The 16,614-nt window shown below is 36.1% G+C and overlaps 2 protein-coding genes across 2 annotated transcripts in view; one reads left to right on the forward strand and one right to left on the reverse strand.

The window, feature by feature from the left end:
• Nucleotides 1-3,156, reverse strand: part of LOC144968979 (pre-mRNA-processing-splicing factor 8) — a 39,299-nt gene extending 36,143 nt beyond the window's left edge. The window contains exon 1 of the mRNA XM_078907891.1: nt 3,051-3,156. The gene's annotated coding sequence lies outside the window, so the exon portion shown is untranslated. The remainder of the gene's footprint in view (nt 1-3,050) is intronic.
• Nucleotides 3,157-3,647: 491 nt separating this feature from the next.
• LOC144968980 (LYR motif-containing protein 9-like) lies at nt 3,648-12,232 on the forward strand. Its single transcript, XM_078907892.1, has 4 exons — nt 3,648-3,669; nt 5,050-5,158; nt 9,521-9,613; nt 12,001-12,232. Exons 2-4 carry the CDS (start codon nt 5,057-5,059, stop codon nt 12,019-12,021), a joined length of 216 nt encoding a protein of 71 aa, XP_078764018.1. The 5' UTR covers nt 3,648-3,669; nt 5,050-5,056; the 3' UTR covers nt 12,022-12,232.
• Nucleotides 12,233-16,614: the final 4,382 nt, after the last annotated feature.

Consider the following 16,614-nt stretch of genomic DNA (forward strand, 5'->3'; position numbering starts at 1 on the left):
AAAGAAGATTTTCAAAGCTAAGAGTCAACATTTCCATTTATGACAGTTGAACATCATGATTCGTTTTTTTTTTTTTTGTTTTTAAGGGTTTTATGGCGCTTGCAACACATTAAGGTCATATCAGCACCAGTAAAAAGAAAGAAAACGGGATAGTAAAAAGTTTTAGAATTACAATTAAAGCATCCAAGAATATGGCAGACAAAGGAGAATTGGTTTAAATAGGAAACAGTTGTAGATTCCAAGAGCAAACTATCAGTGTACTTAATTTGTGATCACCTAAAAGTCTCATCCAGACACAAGCACAGGTCCCCACTAAGAGGAATACACTCAACAAATGTTTACAAATCATAAAATACATAAACAAAACATAATACAGTGCATAACAGAAAGATGATTTACAAGGAAAAAAATATCATCTCCCAAAACTAACTATATAATACTATATATTTGACTGTTTCCCTCCCAGCCAGGGCCAGGACAAAACCAAGTAATCTCATTCCAAGACAAAGACAGAAAGCATGTTGGAAAACAGATATCCAGGGATAGAAGACACAGTATGTACCTCCCTGCCCGCTATGGGAGGTCAGGAACCCCACCCAGGGACATCATGATTTCAGAGGGATAAATAAATGGGAAAGGAACTAAAGGATGACCTGACCCCTATGAAATATTGCACAAAAAGCTTAAATGCTCCAAATATCTCATCCACCACTCAATCTAATCAGGGACTTTGGCAAAATAAAATCATATTGGTTTGATTTCATTGAAACCTATATCATTATATAGGGCTTTTCAACACGATTCTAATGCTACCAAATCTTTTAAAAATCAGATAGTTATACTGAGAAGAAAAGTCATGCTTTGCCTTTGTTATTAATATTATTAACTGACTGATTTTGTGACTGGAACCTGTTGCATTTCCGGTAGAGACCATCATTTCAACCGGGCCTAAATAGCCACGACATTAGCAAGGATTTTTCTGTGATGAATTTGATTTAGTAAATTAAGTTGTTCTGCACCTCCGCTGACAGTGCATCTTCATTGGTTGTTTATCTGCACCTCAGTAGCAAAAGCGCAATCCACAGTTCTTGGTTGCTGCTGAGCAACCAAGTTTTGAAACCCAAAAATAGAAGTAACATTAAAGGTAAAACAATTTTCTTCAATCAAAACATTAATTATCCCTATTAGCCAGGCTCTGTAGTGTAATAGTTGAATTGTAAGTAGTAGTAGTTAAGATTCTAGCCGTGAAGGTACCTGATTTGATTCCCCGATGAGGACAAATTTAGAAAATAAAATTTTTATTGAAAAACCATGTTTATTCATTATCATTAGTAGTAAGTAGTAGCGTTTAGTAGAGTAGTAGTAGTAGCAGTAGTAGTAAGTAACAGTATTATATATATAATATTTTTTATTAATTTTTTATTTTTGTCATTATGATCAGTATTTGTTTCAATCACCAAGCAGCATGTTAAACTACAATCTAAAACTAATATTTACATCTTCAAGGCTGGTACAGAAAAACAGTGTTAACATACACATGTCCAACAAACAGGTGCATGCGTAAGCTACTCAGAATAAAATGGATGGATAGAATAAAAAATGAAGAAGTGTGGAAAAGAACACAGCAGAAACCAATGGGAGAGGAAATAGGAAGAAGACGATGGAGGTGAATTGGACACACGCTTAGAAAGAACGACTCCACTATAACAAAGAAAGTATTGGACCGGAACCCTCAGGGCAGAAGATCAAGGGGAAGGTCACGAGGTACATGGAGAAGAATTGAAGAAGCTGATATACAGAGAATTGGTAAGACCTGGAATGAGATAAAAAAGTTAGCTCGGGATAGAGAAGGATGGAAACTGTTTGTCTATGGCCTATACCCTGACCCAGGGTGAAAAAGGCAATGATGATGATGATGACACATGTCCAACAGGTATTAGAGCAATCAAGACATTGAGGTTATGGCCTACCATCCGTGCTGATGGTGACAAAAAGTGAAAAACAAGGAAAATTTTGAAAGACAATTTCAACCCAGCATTAACTGAGTTAACCCTATTTTTTTTCTTTCTTGAGGTCAAGAAAGAGGGATGAACTATTATTGGAGAGTGGGAAATGGCACCAGTTTGTTCCACCACACATTAACTCTTTCACTGCCAGTACATTGACTGGGGGGGGGGGGGGGGGGGTAAAACTTCCAGGGCAGACCACTAAACCATTCGGCCATGACACCCACTTCGAAGTCGACGCATATTGTGTATATGATGTAGTAACAACTGATCTAATGTTGGTTAATTTTATGTTTTTATAGATATTTTATTAATTTTCCTTATTTCTATTTCTATGTGCATTTGGAAACATTCCATATTCTGGAATGTGGATAATTGTTTAAAAGAGCGGAGTTTCAAATATGTGTCTGGGGATAACGAATTTTCATTATCCCCAGACACAGGTGTCTGCTGAGGATAATCACAGCGCTCCCTGTATTTCGTATCAATGATCAACTGTCAACAAAAGCTAAATTAATTATACCCGATGTTATACACGATAATAAGGGATACTAAATTGGCACTGGATTACCTAAACAACACCAAACTCCCAATAATAAGAGAAGGAGTACTAACTAGGGGGATAGGGATCTGGATCGGGAAAGGGCAGACTCAGACAAGAAAACGAGACCTGACACTGACCACTGACATCATCCATTATTCATGTCATAAACTAAAACAAACCATTTTATTTCTGAAACCTGTCATTCAAAGGCCTAAAAATCGAATCAAAGCCACTAGGCGATTTATCAGCTCACTGTTGGAGCGGCAAATGGACGTTTACCTCAGTATTTATTCTAAATAAATGCAGGGCTATGGACAAGATCCAGAATATAAAATTTTATCGATAATAGGTAAACGTCTTGGTGTTATGAAATCGAAACTAACGGGTTATGGGTAGTAATATCACTGCACAATCTATAAACAATGATATATACGTCTTCCACTGGATTAGATCCAATGTTTTTGGCCCCAGACAATTGTGACTTTTTTTTTTTAATGCACCTTATTTCAGTTGCAGTTCTTGACTTTCAGTGATGCCGATCACCAAAACAAAACACCGCATGAACGTTCGAACATCATCATCAAAGATGGCGACAAATGGTATCGTAAATAAAAACAAACAAACAATGTATCGATTTGTACTTTATTCATCTCAGATATTTTCCCCATGTGACTGATGGCATCGGAAGAAATGAAAACCTTTAGCCTATAAAAGTTAATATGAAATCATGAATGTGAAAACAAAAAGTCAAACAAGGCCATAGAAAAAAAAAGATAAATCATTAGTATCGTTTCTATACATTTTATAATCCATAATACTCGTTTGAAATGGAACTTGTAAAAGTATGAAGGGGTATGAATGTGAAAATCGAATGATCTGTTGACATTGTAAACAAACTGACATGAAATGTAGAGGTGAGGTGATATTAATAAAGAGAAAAGTACTCATTGTATTTAAGAATAAAAGAATTTAAAGATCAGGGTGGTATCACAATCAATTTGTACTCTTATGATCTAGTTTAGTCATAATCCCATCATTTTTGTTAAAAATTGAAAGGCAAATGTGAGTGAGGAGCTTGAGGAAAATAAGAATTTCGTGTTTTCACTGGACTGTACTCAAGTAACTGTATAATTGTAATTGTAATGACTGTAATGTTTAAGTTTTATAAATATCTAGACAATTTTTGCGTTATAACGCCCGATGGCTTTTAGCTAACTGCTTGTAATGTAAGAGGCGGATGCATTTGGAACTTCTCACGGTTTGTCAATCGTCAGACCGCTTGGTTCTGTCTGAGGGAAACGATAATAATATGATAGATCAATGCCCTTTATTTTGATGTTTAATTTATAAAATTCTGTAAATAAACACCAGAGATATCTCAATTTAACCAAGTCAGGGCTTTAGTCTGTAGCTCACAAACGATAACTAACGGTCACACAGGTGAATGGGAGAACTGTGACACATATTTAGCCCATCATTTAAGTGCCTAGTCAATGGTCAACCTAAAAAGTTAAAAATATGTATTGTCAAAGACAAATGAAAATGTTTGTGTGTATGGTCCGTGCGTCTATTTGTGTGTGTGTGTGTGTGTGTGTGTGTGTATGTGTGTGTGTGTGAGAGAGAGAGAGAAGGGGGGGGGGGGGGGTCATCATTGTAGCATGCCTCCAAATCCAAATGGCCGAAATGTGAACCTGTAGCCTTTAGTTTCTTTGCAACACCTTATACACTGTGAGATGCCTCTTTCACGTACTTTGTGCTGGTCACATTTTATTATTATAGTTGTCTACTTCAGTGCAAACAGGGCTTTTTGCTCGAATCCTTGATTGCACTTGCCTGAATGATGTAGACGAAAGTTTCATCGATGATTATTGGTAAGAATGAGATTTGATGTAAGAAGCTATCTTCATTTCAACACACTAACACAACTCAATTATACACATTTCAAATTGCAATATATAATTAGGAATTGAAAGAGGGAGAGAAAAATAATATTTTTTTCGTAGTAGTAGGCAGGTCTGACTAATCAACAAACCTTTTTCGGAAAGGGGGGGGGGGGGGGGCAAGGTGTCTTATTTGTGCTGTGAACGGGCTGATCCCTGGTTCAAACTCCACTTCATTGGGCAAGATAATGAGCCCCAATTTTCTCATTAGGACAATGTGAGTGATTCCTATTGGCATCAGTCATTTGTTTTATGGATTATTTATATTCCTTCATGGAATACCTAGGCAACAGTGTCTAAGGGCATGATTTTTTTTATCAAGTACACTTTTTTGTGCTGTATTTTACAAAGCTTTTCAGGTTTTTATCTAGCTTCTTTTCAGATTTTTGTCTTGCTCTGAATCATATACAGTGCAAATATCGACAACGGTTGTATCAACATCACACATATATCGACATGACATCCTGGCATTCTCGTTATTTACCAAGACTTTACTGTAATGCTGCCTTGACATGGAAAAAGTTGATATAATATTCAATTTTAATCTTAACTTTTCCAGGAAAGAGATGACTGCAAAATCTCCAGTTCAGCTGTATAAATATTTGTTGCGTTGCACGAAACGTCTTCCCCCAGAGACTCAAGCATACTATAAACATCATGTAAAACAGGTAATACTCTAAAGGATTACTTTTTGCTGAACTTAGATATGTAAATTTATATCAACTCAACAGTAAACCTCATTTTGAGTCAATTTGCAGCATCAATCTTGAAGATGAACGTGACTCTTGTTATGTGGGCAATAATGGTGTCAGGTTATGTTTCTATGAAGAAAACAAAATCCTCTTAGTTTAGTTTCAATCCAATCTGAATTAATTATCTGTTTTACAAAAATCTCTTGCGACTGAAATGTTTCCTGGTTAGATTATGAATTTTTCGTAATTGTCAGATTTACTCAAGTTGTCAGGGACGGAAATGTGCAGAATCATTGCACTTTGGAAAAAGGGAAGAGGAAGCAGAGAAAAAAAAGAAAGATGGTGATCAGTAGGAGGAAGAAGAAGAGGGCTCTGAAGTTTTAAAAACTATAAAGGAAACTTGTTGATTTAACAAAGGACAACAATGTAACAGTAACAGGACTGAAAATGGCCTGAAAATACAATAAATCAATACCAGATGAAGTCATTATAGCATAAACTAAGAAATTTAGATGTCAAACTTTCAATATTCATCCCTTTTATATTGATACAGTTCATTCCCCTTTATCGCACACTCTGCTTATATGCTACACATTCCCAAAAATGGAACTTTTTCTATATAATCACTACGCTTAATCGCTACACCTTGATTCCATCTTAATTGGACAACAATATACCCATCAGCGGTGAACTGACATCTTAGGAGCGATAAGACTCCATTCAACCACACAAACGATAATGCTTGGATAATGAAGACGAGGATGGGTCATCAGAATGTGACACACGACCCCTGACAAACACTGAAAAATTTGACATCCAAGAAGAAGAATAGACAAATGATCTACCAAGATTGGCGAGATTGAAGCCAAGGGTTTATCAACAGCGTGCAGAGAATAGAAAATAATCAACTCTTCGTGAGTAATGTCACATTTTGTTGTCGATTAAACTAAAAGAAAAAGAAAAGAAAAAATCAAAAATCAAAGAAGAACCCCCTTCCCCCCCCCCCCCCCCCCCTTCCACCCCTGCAACAAAACTCCCCCAAAAAACAAGGAACCTGAAACAAACAAAATAAAGAAAAAACAACTTCTAATGAGACCATGTCTTGAGCACGACGGTCCCATACCCTTAGAAAACTCAGAGCAGAAGGTCCTACATGAGAATTGCACTTGAAAACTAGTGTTTACATGATATTTTTATCCTCTCCTCTTAATCGACAGACTAACCTGAAATCCCGAGGGTGTGCGATTATGCAGTCTAGTGTATTTTTATTTTTACTTGTGTTTTATCCAAAGATGTTCTTCTGATTATGGAACAACTTCCTTGTTGATACCTTTAAAAATAAGTTTCAGACTTAAATGCCAGAATTTGAAAAAATTAATTAAATTCACATCAAAAGTTATGTAATACTGTGTCAATGGGAAATAAAAGTTGTGATGTCACACATTCCGCTCTTCCAGTTCCAAACACATTTGAAGTGTCTAACCCGTCCTGACCACTGGCAATAAATATGCTACATAATGAATCAAATGCAATTTTTAGGGCACCTAAATCGACATAAATGTATTGAACATCTTGCTCTCACAGGAAAGATAGAAGGTAAAAAAGAGTAAAGGTAGACCAAGAAAAACATATTTGAATAGTTTGAACAGCTGGGTGACAAAGAGAGAAAAGAGTAATATTAGTTTTCTGAGGTTATCTGATTAGAGAGATGAATGGCGTACCATGATCACCGATGTCTGGCACAGACTTGGTACTTGAAGAAGAAGAAGAATGAATCATAAGGTGACATAACTATTTCAGTGGCAGGATGTGTAGGCAGATACTTACGATTACAGGACATAAAACTGGGTGGGGATCCTGACCTCCCATAGAGGGCAGGGAGGTACATGCTGTTTCTTCTATCCCCCCATGCCCGTTTTCCAATTGTTTCCTGTCGTTGTCTTGGAATGAGATTACTTAGTTTTGTCCTGATCCTTGTCGGAGTTCCTTGGCTGGGAGGGAAACAGTCGAATGTATAGTTATAGTTTTGGGAGATGATATTTTTTTCCTTGTAAATCATCTCTCTGTTATGCATTGTATTATGTTTAATTTACATATAATATTATATGATATGTAAACATTTGAGTGTATTCCTCTTAGTTGGGACCTGTGCTTGTGTCTGGATGAGACTTTTAGGTGATGTCAAACTAAGTACTTTGACGGTGTGCTCTTGGAATCTACATCTGTTCCCTATTTGAACCAATTCCCCTTTGTCTCACCTTTTCTTTTGTTCTTAAATTGTAATTCTAGAACTTGTTACTATCCCATTTTCTTCCTTTTTACTGGCGCTGATATGACCTTAATGTGTTGCAAGCGCCGTAAAACCCTTAAAAGCAAACAAACAAAAACAGGACATAAAAGAGCAAGGATGGATTATTTTTTATTCACGACCAGTATTTATTTAGGCTAGAAAATAAGATGCCATCACCCTGACTATCACACCAGAGGATCAGTTGTACAACATATGTATTCAGTCCTCTGGTGGACTGGTTTTACACTTCCAAGGAGATTGGAATCAGTATTTTGAACCACACGTTTGTTCCCTGTTTATCTATATGAAGAAGAGAATAATTTATGGACTGTATCCAGAAATTAATAAATGCCATATGTACAAAAGCCAACTTTCTTACTCAATCTTTTTTTTTTTTTTTTTAAATTTAATCCAGTTTTTAAGAAGACATAAAATTGTCCTTAAATAAAATTAAAATCTGAATATTTTTATATTATTGTCAGTAGTGGTTCTTATATTTGATGTGTTTTGAAAATTCCTCTCTGAAAGAATATAATAAAAAGTTGTCCCTGTTTTGTTGAGCTCAGATTCGTTGGAAAAGTTGTGATTTCCAAATCTGAAAGCTGCCTGAAACCTTTTTTTTTTTCAGCAGCATCTGATAGTTCCACCATAATTTAAAAATTTCCCAGAGTAACCTAAGCTGCTTCAACTTGTGAATGGTATTTTTTTATCTAGAGCAATATCCACTAAACGTGCTCAAAGCGCTTTACAAGGGGTCCCCAGCCATAGCAACACTTAACATGTAGGACGGGACATGACGCCTGTTAGGCGATATTATAATTTTTTCGGACAAAGACAATGCTGTTAACGGCCAGGTGCTCATTTTACACCCGAGTACGGTGAGAGAATGTGAGTAAAGAGCCTCTTCCAAGGACTCAACTATGTGCCGAGCAAGGCTCAAACCCAGGAACTTCCCATCCGAAAGCGAGTGTCATACCACAAGACCACATAGCCGCACAAATCTGCCCTACTGCATCGCCTGGTAGTGTAATACTATACTCGATGCTTTGCATCCCACATCACAATGCACCTCTGTAATGATAGCAATTAGGAACTTGTGCAGCTTTGCTCAACAACACCCTGAAAGTGACACAAACTAATTGACTAAGTGACTCAGTTTGATGTCATGTCACGAAAGTGAACAAAACAGATTCCTGGTATAAAGAAAGAGACCAATATTAGTATTAGCAGCTACTTCAAATCCAAAAACAAGCCAGCAATGCCCTCATCTTTTTCCGTGTCAGCCCTTTTAAAGGCACCGTATGATCCCTATTTACGTTGCCTTGCAGCATTGCATTTGTCATTGGTTTCACCTAAACCTAAGGGTAGCCCTATAAACATTGTCTTTTTTTTTTTTAAATTATTATTATTATTATTTTTTGCACCTACTTCATTACCATAGGCCTACACAGTAAATCTTGCTATACCGTCATTTTTGGGAGGAGCTGGAAAAGTTGGCTATATAGCAATTAATTTCACTATATACCGTTAGTAAGTTTACCCTAAGAGGAGAATGGAGATATTGATGGGTTCGGTTAAATAACTGGTACTGTAAGGATGAATAGACACTCCGTAAACGTTCTTCCTGTAAACGGTCATGATGTGTATCCAATTTTACAATTGTCTTGACATCCTCGATATATTCGTCGTGCATTGTGCGGCTATGTGGTCTTGTGGTATGACACTTGCTTTTGGATCGGAAGGTCCTGGGTTCGAGCCTCGCGCTCGGCGCATAGTTGGGTCCTTGGAAAAGGCTCTTTACTCACTTTCTCTCACCGTACTCAGGTGTAAAATGAGTACCTGGTCGTTAACAGCGTTGTTTTTGTCCGAATAATTGTAATATCGCCTAACAGGCGGCATGTCCCCTCCTACATTGTTAAATGTTGCTGTTGACCAGGGACCCCTTGTAAAGCGCATTGAGCACGTTTAGTGGATATTGCGCTATATAAAGGTCAATTATTATTATTCATTATTGAAATAAGTTTGAAACTTTTATCTTTCTTTTTCAGAGTTTCAAAAGCCATTCTGATGAAGATGACCCTGAGAGAATAAGACAAATTATAGATAGGGCTGTTCAAGATGCAGACTGGGTTTTAAAAAAGGTAATTTATTAATAACTATCGTAGTAACCAAAAAAAAAAAAATTGTTGCTTTTTTTCACAGTGAAGAACAGTTCATAATTTTAGTTTTATTCAGTCACTTAGTATGCATTTTTGGTTTTATTTTATATATGTGTATATGAAATAGTTTAATTAGCTAATCCATGTCACGTAACATGTGTCACTTTTGCTGATTGTATCTCATTAACTTATTATCAAACAAGTTTTCTTAATATTTTTCAGGAATATGTTATGTTCTTAATCTTGTTTGTATAAGTTTTCAGTCCACTTGTGAAAACAATTTAATTTGTTGTGTTTTTTCATGTCACCATGACATACGACTCATATGTTCTTTATTATTTTTTTTTCACAAATGGGCATGATCTATATTACATTTCCACGTGCTCGAGGTCATTGGTCACATTACAAAATGTGTTCAAGAGTGACCCACTTAGTGACTTAGTGAAAAGTGCTTACAGCTTTTTAAATATCTAACATCACGACTGGTCATTTACTTCAGCTTGACACATGGGTATGTTTACAATTTTCACCAACAAAGCAGCGTGTTTACATGTGTTAAGATATATCCAATCGTTGGACAGCAACAAATCATGTGATTGATGACCTGGTTGGACGAAAACATGAATATAGATCGCTCCCATTAAACATTGCACTATTTTTTCCACTGCACACAATTTTCTATGTTGTCTTTCAGGAAATAAAACTAAAACATGTTTTTATTATACCTCGTTAATTTTTGTACAGGCTTTACCACTTTTGTGTAACAACTAGAGCATTTATATAGAGCAATATCCACTTAATGTGCTCAAAGCGCTTTACAAGGTTCCCTAGCCAACAGAAACACTTAACTCACTCGATCCTAGAGATTTTTGCTGCTTTTCAAAATGGGAAAAAAAATGTATTAAAAATGAGCATGTTCATAGATAGTTTTATTCAACTATCATTAACATGTAAAATCCAAAAACTTTAGCTTTGATACTACGTCTATCATTTGTCTCAGAAAAATGTAATAAATAGGCATGGGGTAAAAGTAACCCCGGGTACACTACGGATATAGATATAGTCGGTGTTAGGATTGAGTGAGTTAACATGTAGGACCAGACATATCAATGTATCAATAAGCTGAGCCTGACCCGTATGTAAATGTTTGTATGTTTATGTGTGTACACTCATCAAAATATAAATTCACTTTCTCATTCACTCACATACACACAAACACATTCTCTCTGACATACATACACCCACACAACTCCTGTCCTTGGTGCATTCAACCTTTGCTGATGAAGTGATGAAGAGGGCCCAGACACCCTTTGGAGCATTCCCCAGTAGGTTCATATCTATGATTATGGTTTTACTTCTGCATGGTTGACACCAAATTATCTTGTTTTTACGGTTCAGTTCCCATCGTTTATTTACTGTAAATACCGTAGATACATTTATTTCAAATAGTACAGGTCCTCTCTTGCTCTCACCATTAGGTTGTTAAATCGTAGCCCTTGTGACCATTATCAATATCATTGTCCTGTCACCACCATCACTACCACCAACCTAGTAATTATATCAGGCACGAAAGAATGTCATTTTAAGTTGAGACAAGTAAAAGCACAGCTAATACATGCCGAATTTTTCGTAATTTTACGAATTTTAGACAAATTTCTTGGCCAAATACGAAATTTTATGGAAAATTACGAATTTTTAAATCTTAGTAATACTTAAATGATAATAAATATAATAATAATAGTAATGATAAGAAGAAGAACAACAACAAGAACAACTACTACTACTATAATAATGATGATGATAATAATAATAATAATAATAATAATAATAATAATAATAATAATATTGTGGTTGTTCATGCATACACAATTTCAGAAATTACGAATTTCCTTGTCAAATTACTAAAAATTGACATTAAAATTACCAAATTTGAATTTTCAATTTGGCAAGTCTGCACAGCTAAACAGTATTTACTTGTGTTTGCTCCTCCCCCCCCCCCCCCCCCCCCCCCCCCCCCCCCAGTTCCACTGTTAGAGAATGAAATCAATATTGCTGTTGGTTGAAATCGAGTAATTATTCAGAAATCTGATACTGATAATCTAAGCAGTTTATAATTGTTGTAATGGAGAGTGTATTTTAGTGGTTGGAAATTGCACAGTATTTCCATTACAACAATGAAAGCACAGCAGTTTGACTTGTAAAACGTAAATGAAGGAAATGAAACCCATTCATTTGATGCATATTTTTACAAATCCATACTTTTGTCAGATTTAAATTCTCTTACAAGTTCCATTTATTTTCACAAGTTTAAGTTACTTGAACCAACCATTTTGGGTTTATAATGTTTTCCCCTCCTCCTCTCTCATCAGTACGGTTGTGATGATAAGTAAAGTGCTTTGGAATTTCCTGTTGATCATTTTTAAAAGAACCAGGGACGACCCACTTCTCTCAGGAGAGCCCCTTTCCACCTCCAGACACTCGGAGATGCCAGGCCGAAAGGGGGACACATATTTTTCTTACGATGACTTAGATTGTACGGTTATCAATCCATGAATTTGCTCTAGTTATGAATTTTTTGTGACAAATAAATTTACAATTTTATTTCTGTTTATTGTTTTTTTTGTGTGTGTGTTTCTATTTCTAGTTTTTAAAAAAAATATATTTGTAAGAGTCAAAGGGATTGGTCTTGATGAGAGGCAATTGGATTCAGTAGTCTGATGTCACGCCGCCCGGCAACGGCGGCCATCTTGGTTCTAAACAAAGAAAATCATTACTTTTTATTCTTCATGCTGGCTAGAACTTTTCATATGCCTTGTGATCAGAATGTGTAAAAGTCAAAATAAAACAAATTGTGTGACCATTTTGGATTTCTTTCCCCAAAAGCTCAGTTGGTATAGCACTCACTTCACAAATGAAAGAATCGAGATTAATCTCAGGTGTATTAGAATTTTTTTCTGACATTTGTTTTCACACAGCAGTGATTGGGTAGCTGGGTCAGTTAGATCAGGTGGAAAGTACTTTGTGATAGACTAGCATCCTATCAAAAAGCAATTGCTATTGACCGTGCCACACTATAGAAACCAGGATAAACTTCAGCTCCATGGCTCTGAATAATTACAACATTTTAAAAGCACTTAAATTACGATGCAATTTGTGATAAGGTGAACTCTCTATTTAATTTAAGACACATAAAATTATGAGTGTTAGTGTTATATTAGTAGGTTTTCTCATTTAAAGTCAGATATGTATAATGAAAATGAAATCTTGGATGGTACAAATCTTGGCAAATTCACATACAGATTTTATAGCATCTAAATGCAAAGGACATGAATGACACGGGGGCAAAAGGATCCTGCTCTTTTTTTCTTGTTGTTGTCATATTTAAACTCTGTAAGAATCCAGTGACTTGACAATGAAAGTAAAATAAAAACTAAATGTTTTGATGCTATTCATTGAAAAGCATCAAAAGATTTAGATTTTATTTTACTTTTACTGTCAAGTCACTGGATTCTTACAGAGAAAATTTCAATCTTGGACTCATAACATGATCTTAATTAGGACCAAGTTGCAGATCTGAAGTAGTAGTAGTAGTAGTAGTATTGTTCGGCACTTCTATGTTCAAGGTATCAATCCAGGTTCGGAAGTCATCATCACATTTGTTGATGGTTTTAAATCTTCAGATCTGAGGTTAAAAGCACCCAAGAAAAAGTAAAATACAAAGGGGACTGATCCAAACAGGGAAAAGAAGATTTTGACATTACCTAAATGTATTATCCAAGCACAAGCAAAGGATCCTATTATAAAGGACACACTCAAATGTTTACAAAGTACAATATGTTCAAAACTAAAAATGATAGCATATTGCAGAGATGATTAACAAGGATAAAAATTTATCTCTCAAAAAAAAAATAAATAAGGAGCTACATATTTAGCTACCTCCCTTTCAATTAAGGATCTCTGCCAGTACCAGGAAAAACCTCGATATATGTCAATACATAACATATAGAGAAAGCAACATGGAAATGTTTTTGTTTTTAGGGTTTTACGGCGCTTGCAACACATTTGGTTCATTTCAGCGCCAGTAAAAGGACAGAAAATGGGGTAATAAAAAAATATATATATATATTTGCAAAAGCACACGAGTGCAAGTAAGACAAAGGGGAATGGTTCAAGTAAGGAACAATTGTAGGTTCTAAGAAGAGCAAACTATCCAGTGCTTGCTTTGAGATCACCTAAAACTAAAAGTCTCATCCAGACAGAAGCACAGGATCCCACCAAGAGAAATACACTCAAATGCTTAAAAATCAGGTTTTTCAAAAGATAAAAAAAATTAATACATAACAGAAAGATGGTTTACAAAGAAAAAAAATTATCTCCCAAAACTATAACAACAGCATATACATTTGACCGTATCTCTCCTGGTCAAGAACTCGGGGCCAGGGCTAAGACAAAACAAATAATCTAATTCCAAGACAGAGGCGAAAAGCAAGTGACCTCCCTGCCCACCGTGGGAGATCCAAAGACCCCAACCACGACATGGAAAGGGAAACAGATAGAAGGTGGAGGGGGGGGGGGGGGGGGGGAGACAAAAGTGACCTTCCTGCCCACCGTGGGAGATCCAAAGACCCCAACCAGGACATGGAAAGGTAAAACAGATAGGAGGGAGGAGACAAAAGTTACCTCCCTGCCCAGCGTGGGAGATCCAAAGACCCCAACCAGGACACGGAAAGGGAAAACAGATAGAAGGTGGAGGGGGGGGGGGGAGGAGACGAGGAGACAAAAGTGACCTTCCTGCCCACCGTGGGAGATCCAAAGACCCCAACCAGGACATGGAAAGGTAAAACAGATAGGAGGGGGGGGGGGGGGGGGGGGGGGGGAGACAAAAGTTACCTCCCTGCCCAGCGTGGGAGATCCAAAGACCCCAACCAGGACATGGGAAGGGAAAACAGATAGGGGGTGGGCGGGGAAACAAAAGTTACCTCTCTTTCCACCTTAAAAGGTCTGGGGACTCTGGCCAAATGTTCATGGAGGGGCAAAGTTCCCTTGCCATTCATGAGGACAATTCCATCCACAGGGCAAAAGGCTTAGTTTATTTTTGTTTTGTTGTTTTACTGTACATAAATATGAGGGGGTTCTTTTTGAAAAATCAGGTCTCAAAAGATAAAATAAGTCAACACTACATTTTTTTTTTACATACTGAAATGTCTTCTTTGTAAAATAAAAATAATACAGTGATACGCATAACTTGATAAAAATTAAAAATTCTGTTAAAGTTTTTTTTTTTTTTTTGTTTTTAAGGGTTTTACGGCGCTTGCAACACATTAAGGTCATATCAGCGCCAGTAAAAAGGAAGAGAATAGGATAGTAAAAAGTTCTAGAATTACAATTAAAGCACAAAAGAAAAGGTAAGACAAAGGGGAACGGGTTCAAATAGGGAACAGATGTAGATTCCAAGAGCACACCGTTAAAGTACTTAGTTTGAGATCACCTAAAAGTCTCATCCAGACACAAGCACAGGTCCCAACTAAGAGGAATACACTCAAATGTTTACCAATCATATAATATAATATGTAAACTAAACATAATACAATGCATAACAGAGAGATGATTTACAAGGAAAAAAATATCATCTCCCAAAACTATAACTATACATTCGACTGTTTCCCTCCCAGTCAAGGAACTCCGGCAAGGACCAGGACAAAACTAAGTAATCTCATTCCAAGACAATGACAGGAAACAATTGGAAAACAGGTATGGGGGGATAGAAGACACAGCATGCACCTCCCTGCTCACTATGGGAGGTCAGGATCCCCACCCAGCTGTTAAAGTTTATGTCTGGTAGCATGCAGTAAATAGATAAACGTGAGATAATAAAATGGCAATGATAGTGGCTATTTCATTTGCTTGTATAAGTGTTACGGCGCTTGCACCTTTTTCCATCCATATTAACGTGCTTGTATATAGTATAGGCCCAAGGCCGACAATTTTTTTTGAACATGTAAACGGCCAAGAATAAAGAAGTCAAACAGACTAGAAAAAAAAGACCCCAGAGTAGAGAACAATCTAGCTGAGTGTCTGGCCTGAGGTCTCTATACAGAAATAGAAAAGGATAGAATAGTCAAAATACTTTCGATTCGTCCATCAAGGGACAAAGATAAAAGTTCAAAATTAAATTAAAAGTAGAGCCACGAGCATTATACACCTGAAGCCACTCAAAAGTCTTCCATAAAAAAAATATACACTTAGATGATTACAAAGCAAGCATCATCATAAAAAATAAATACCTCTTGTTCAGGTAAGGTTATATATATATATATATATATATATATATATATATATATTATATATATATATATATATATATATATATATATATATATATATATATATATATATATATATATATATATACTGGTATCAGCTCATCCAGGACTGCTATAATGTTCCCCCCGCCTAACGGGGAACTCTATCCTTCACAATTCCAATTAGGAAGCAATGGGATAAATGTACAAATAAATAATTTCAATTAAAGTCAAGGATGCTTTGTTTGTATTTTGCTTTCAAGGGCTTTACAATGTATGCAACCCATTTAGGTAATTACAGTGCCAGTAAAAAGGAAGAAAATAGGATCGTCAAAATATTCTAGATTACAATTAAAATCACCCAAGAAAAGTAAGACAAGGTTGAATGCTACAAATAGGGAACATGTAGATTCCAAGACCACATCATCAACGTATTTAGTTTGAGATTACCTAAAACTAAAAGTCTCATCCAGTCACAAGCACAGTATCTGACTAAGAGGAACACACTCAAATGCTTACATTATACAATCAAAATAACAAATACAACAACACGTAACAGAGATGATTTGTTTGTTTGTTAAGGGTTTTACGGCGCTTGCAACACAATAAGGTCATATCAGCGCCAGTAAAAAGGAAAAATGGGATAGTAAAAAGTTCTAGAATTACAATTAAAGCACAAAA

This window comes from Berghia stephanieae, chromosome 3 (genome assembly GCF_034508935.2).
Source record: "Berghia stephanieae isolate SIO BIC M18660-M18661 chromosome 3, UCSD_Bste_1.3, whole genome shotgun sequence".
Classification (NCBI taxonomy): Eukaryota; Metazoa; Mollusca; class Gastropoda; order Nudibranchia; family Aeolidiidae; genus Berghia; species Berghia stephanieae.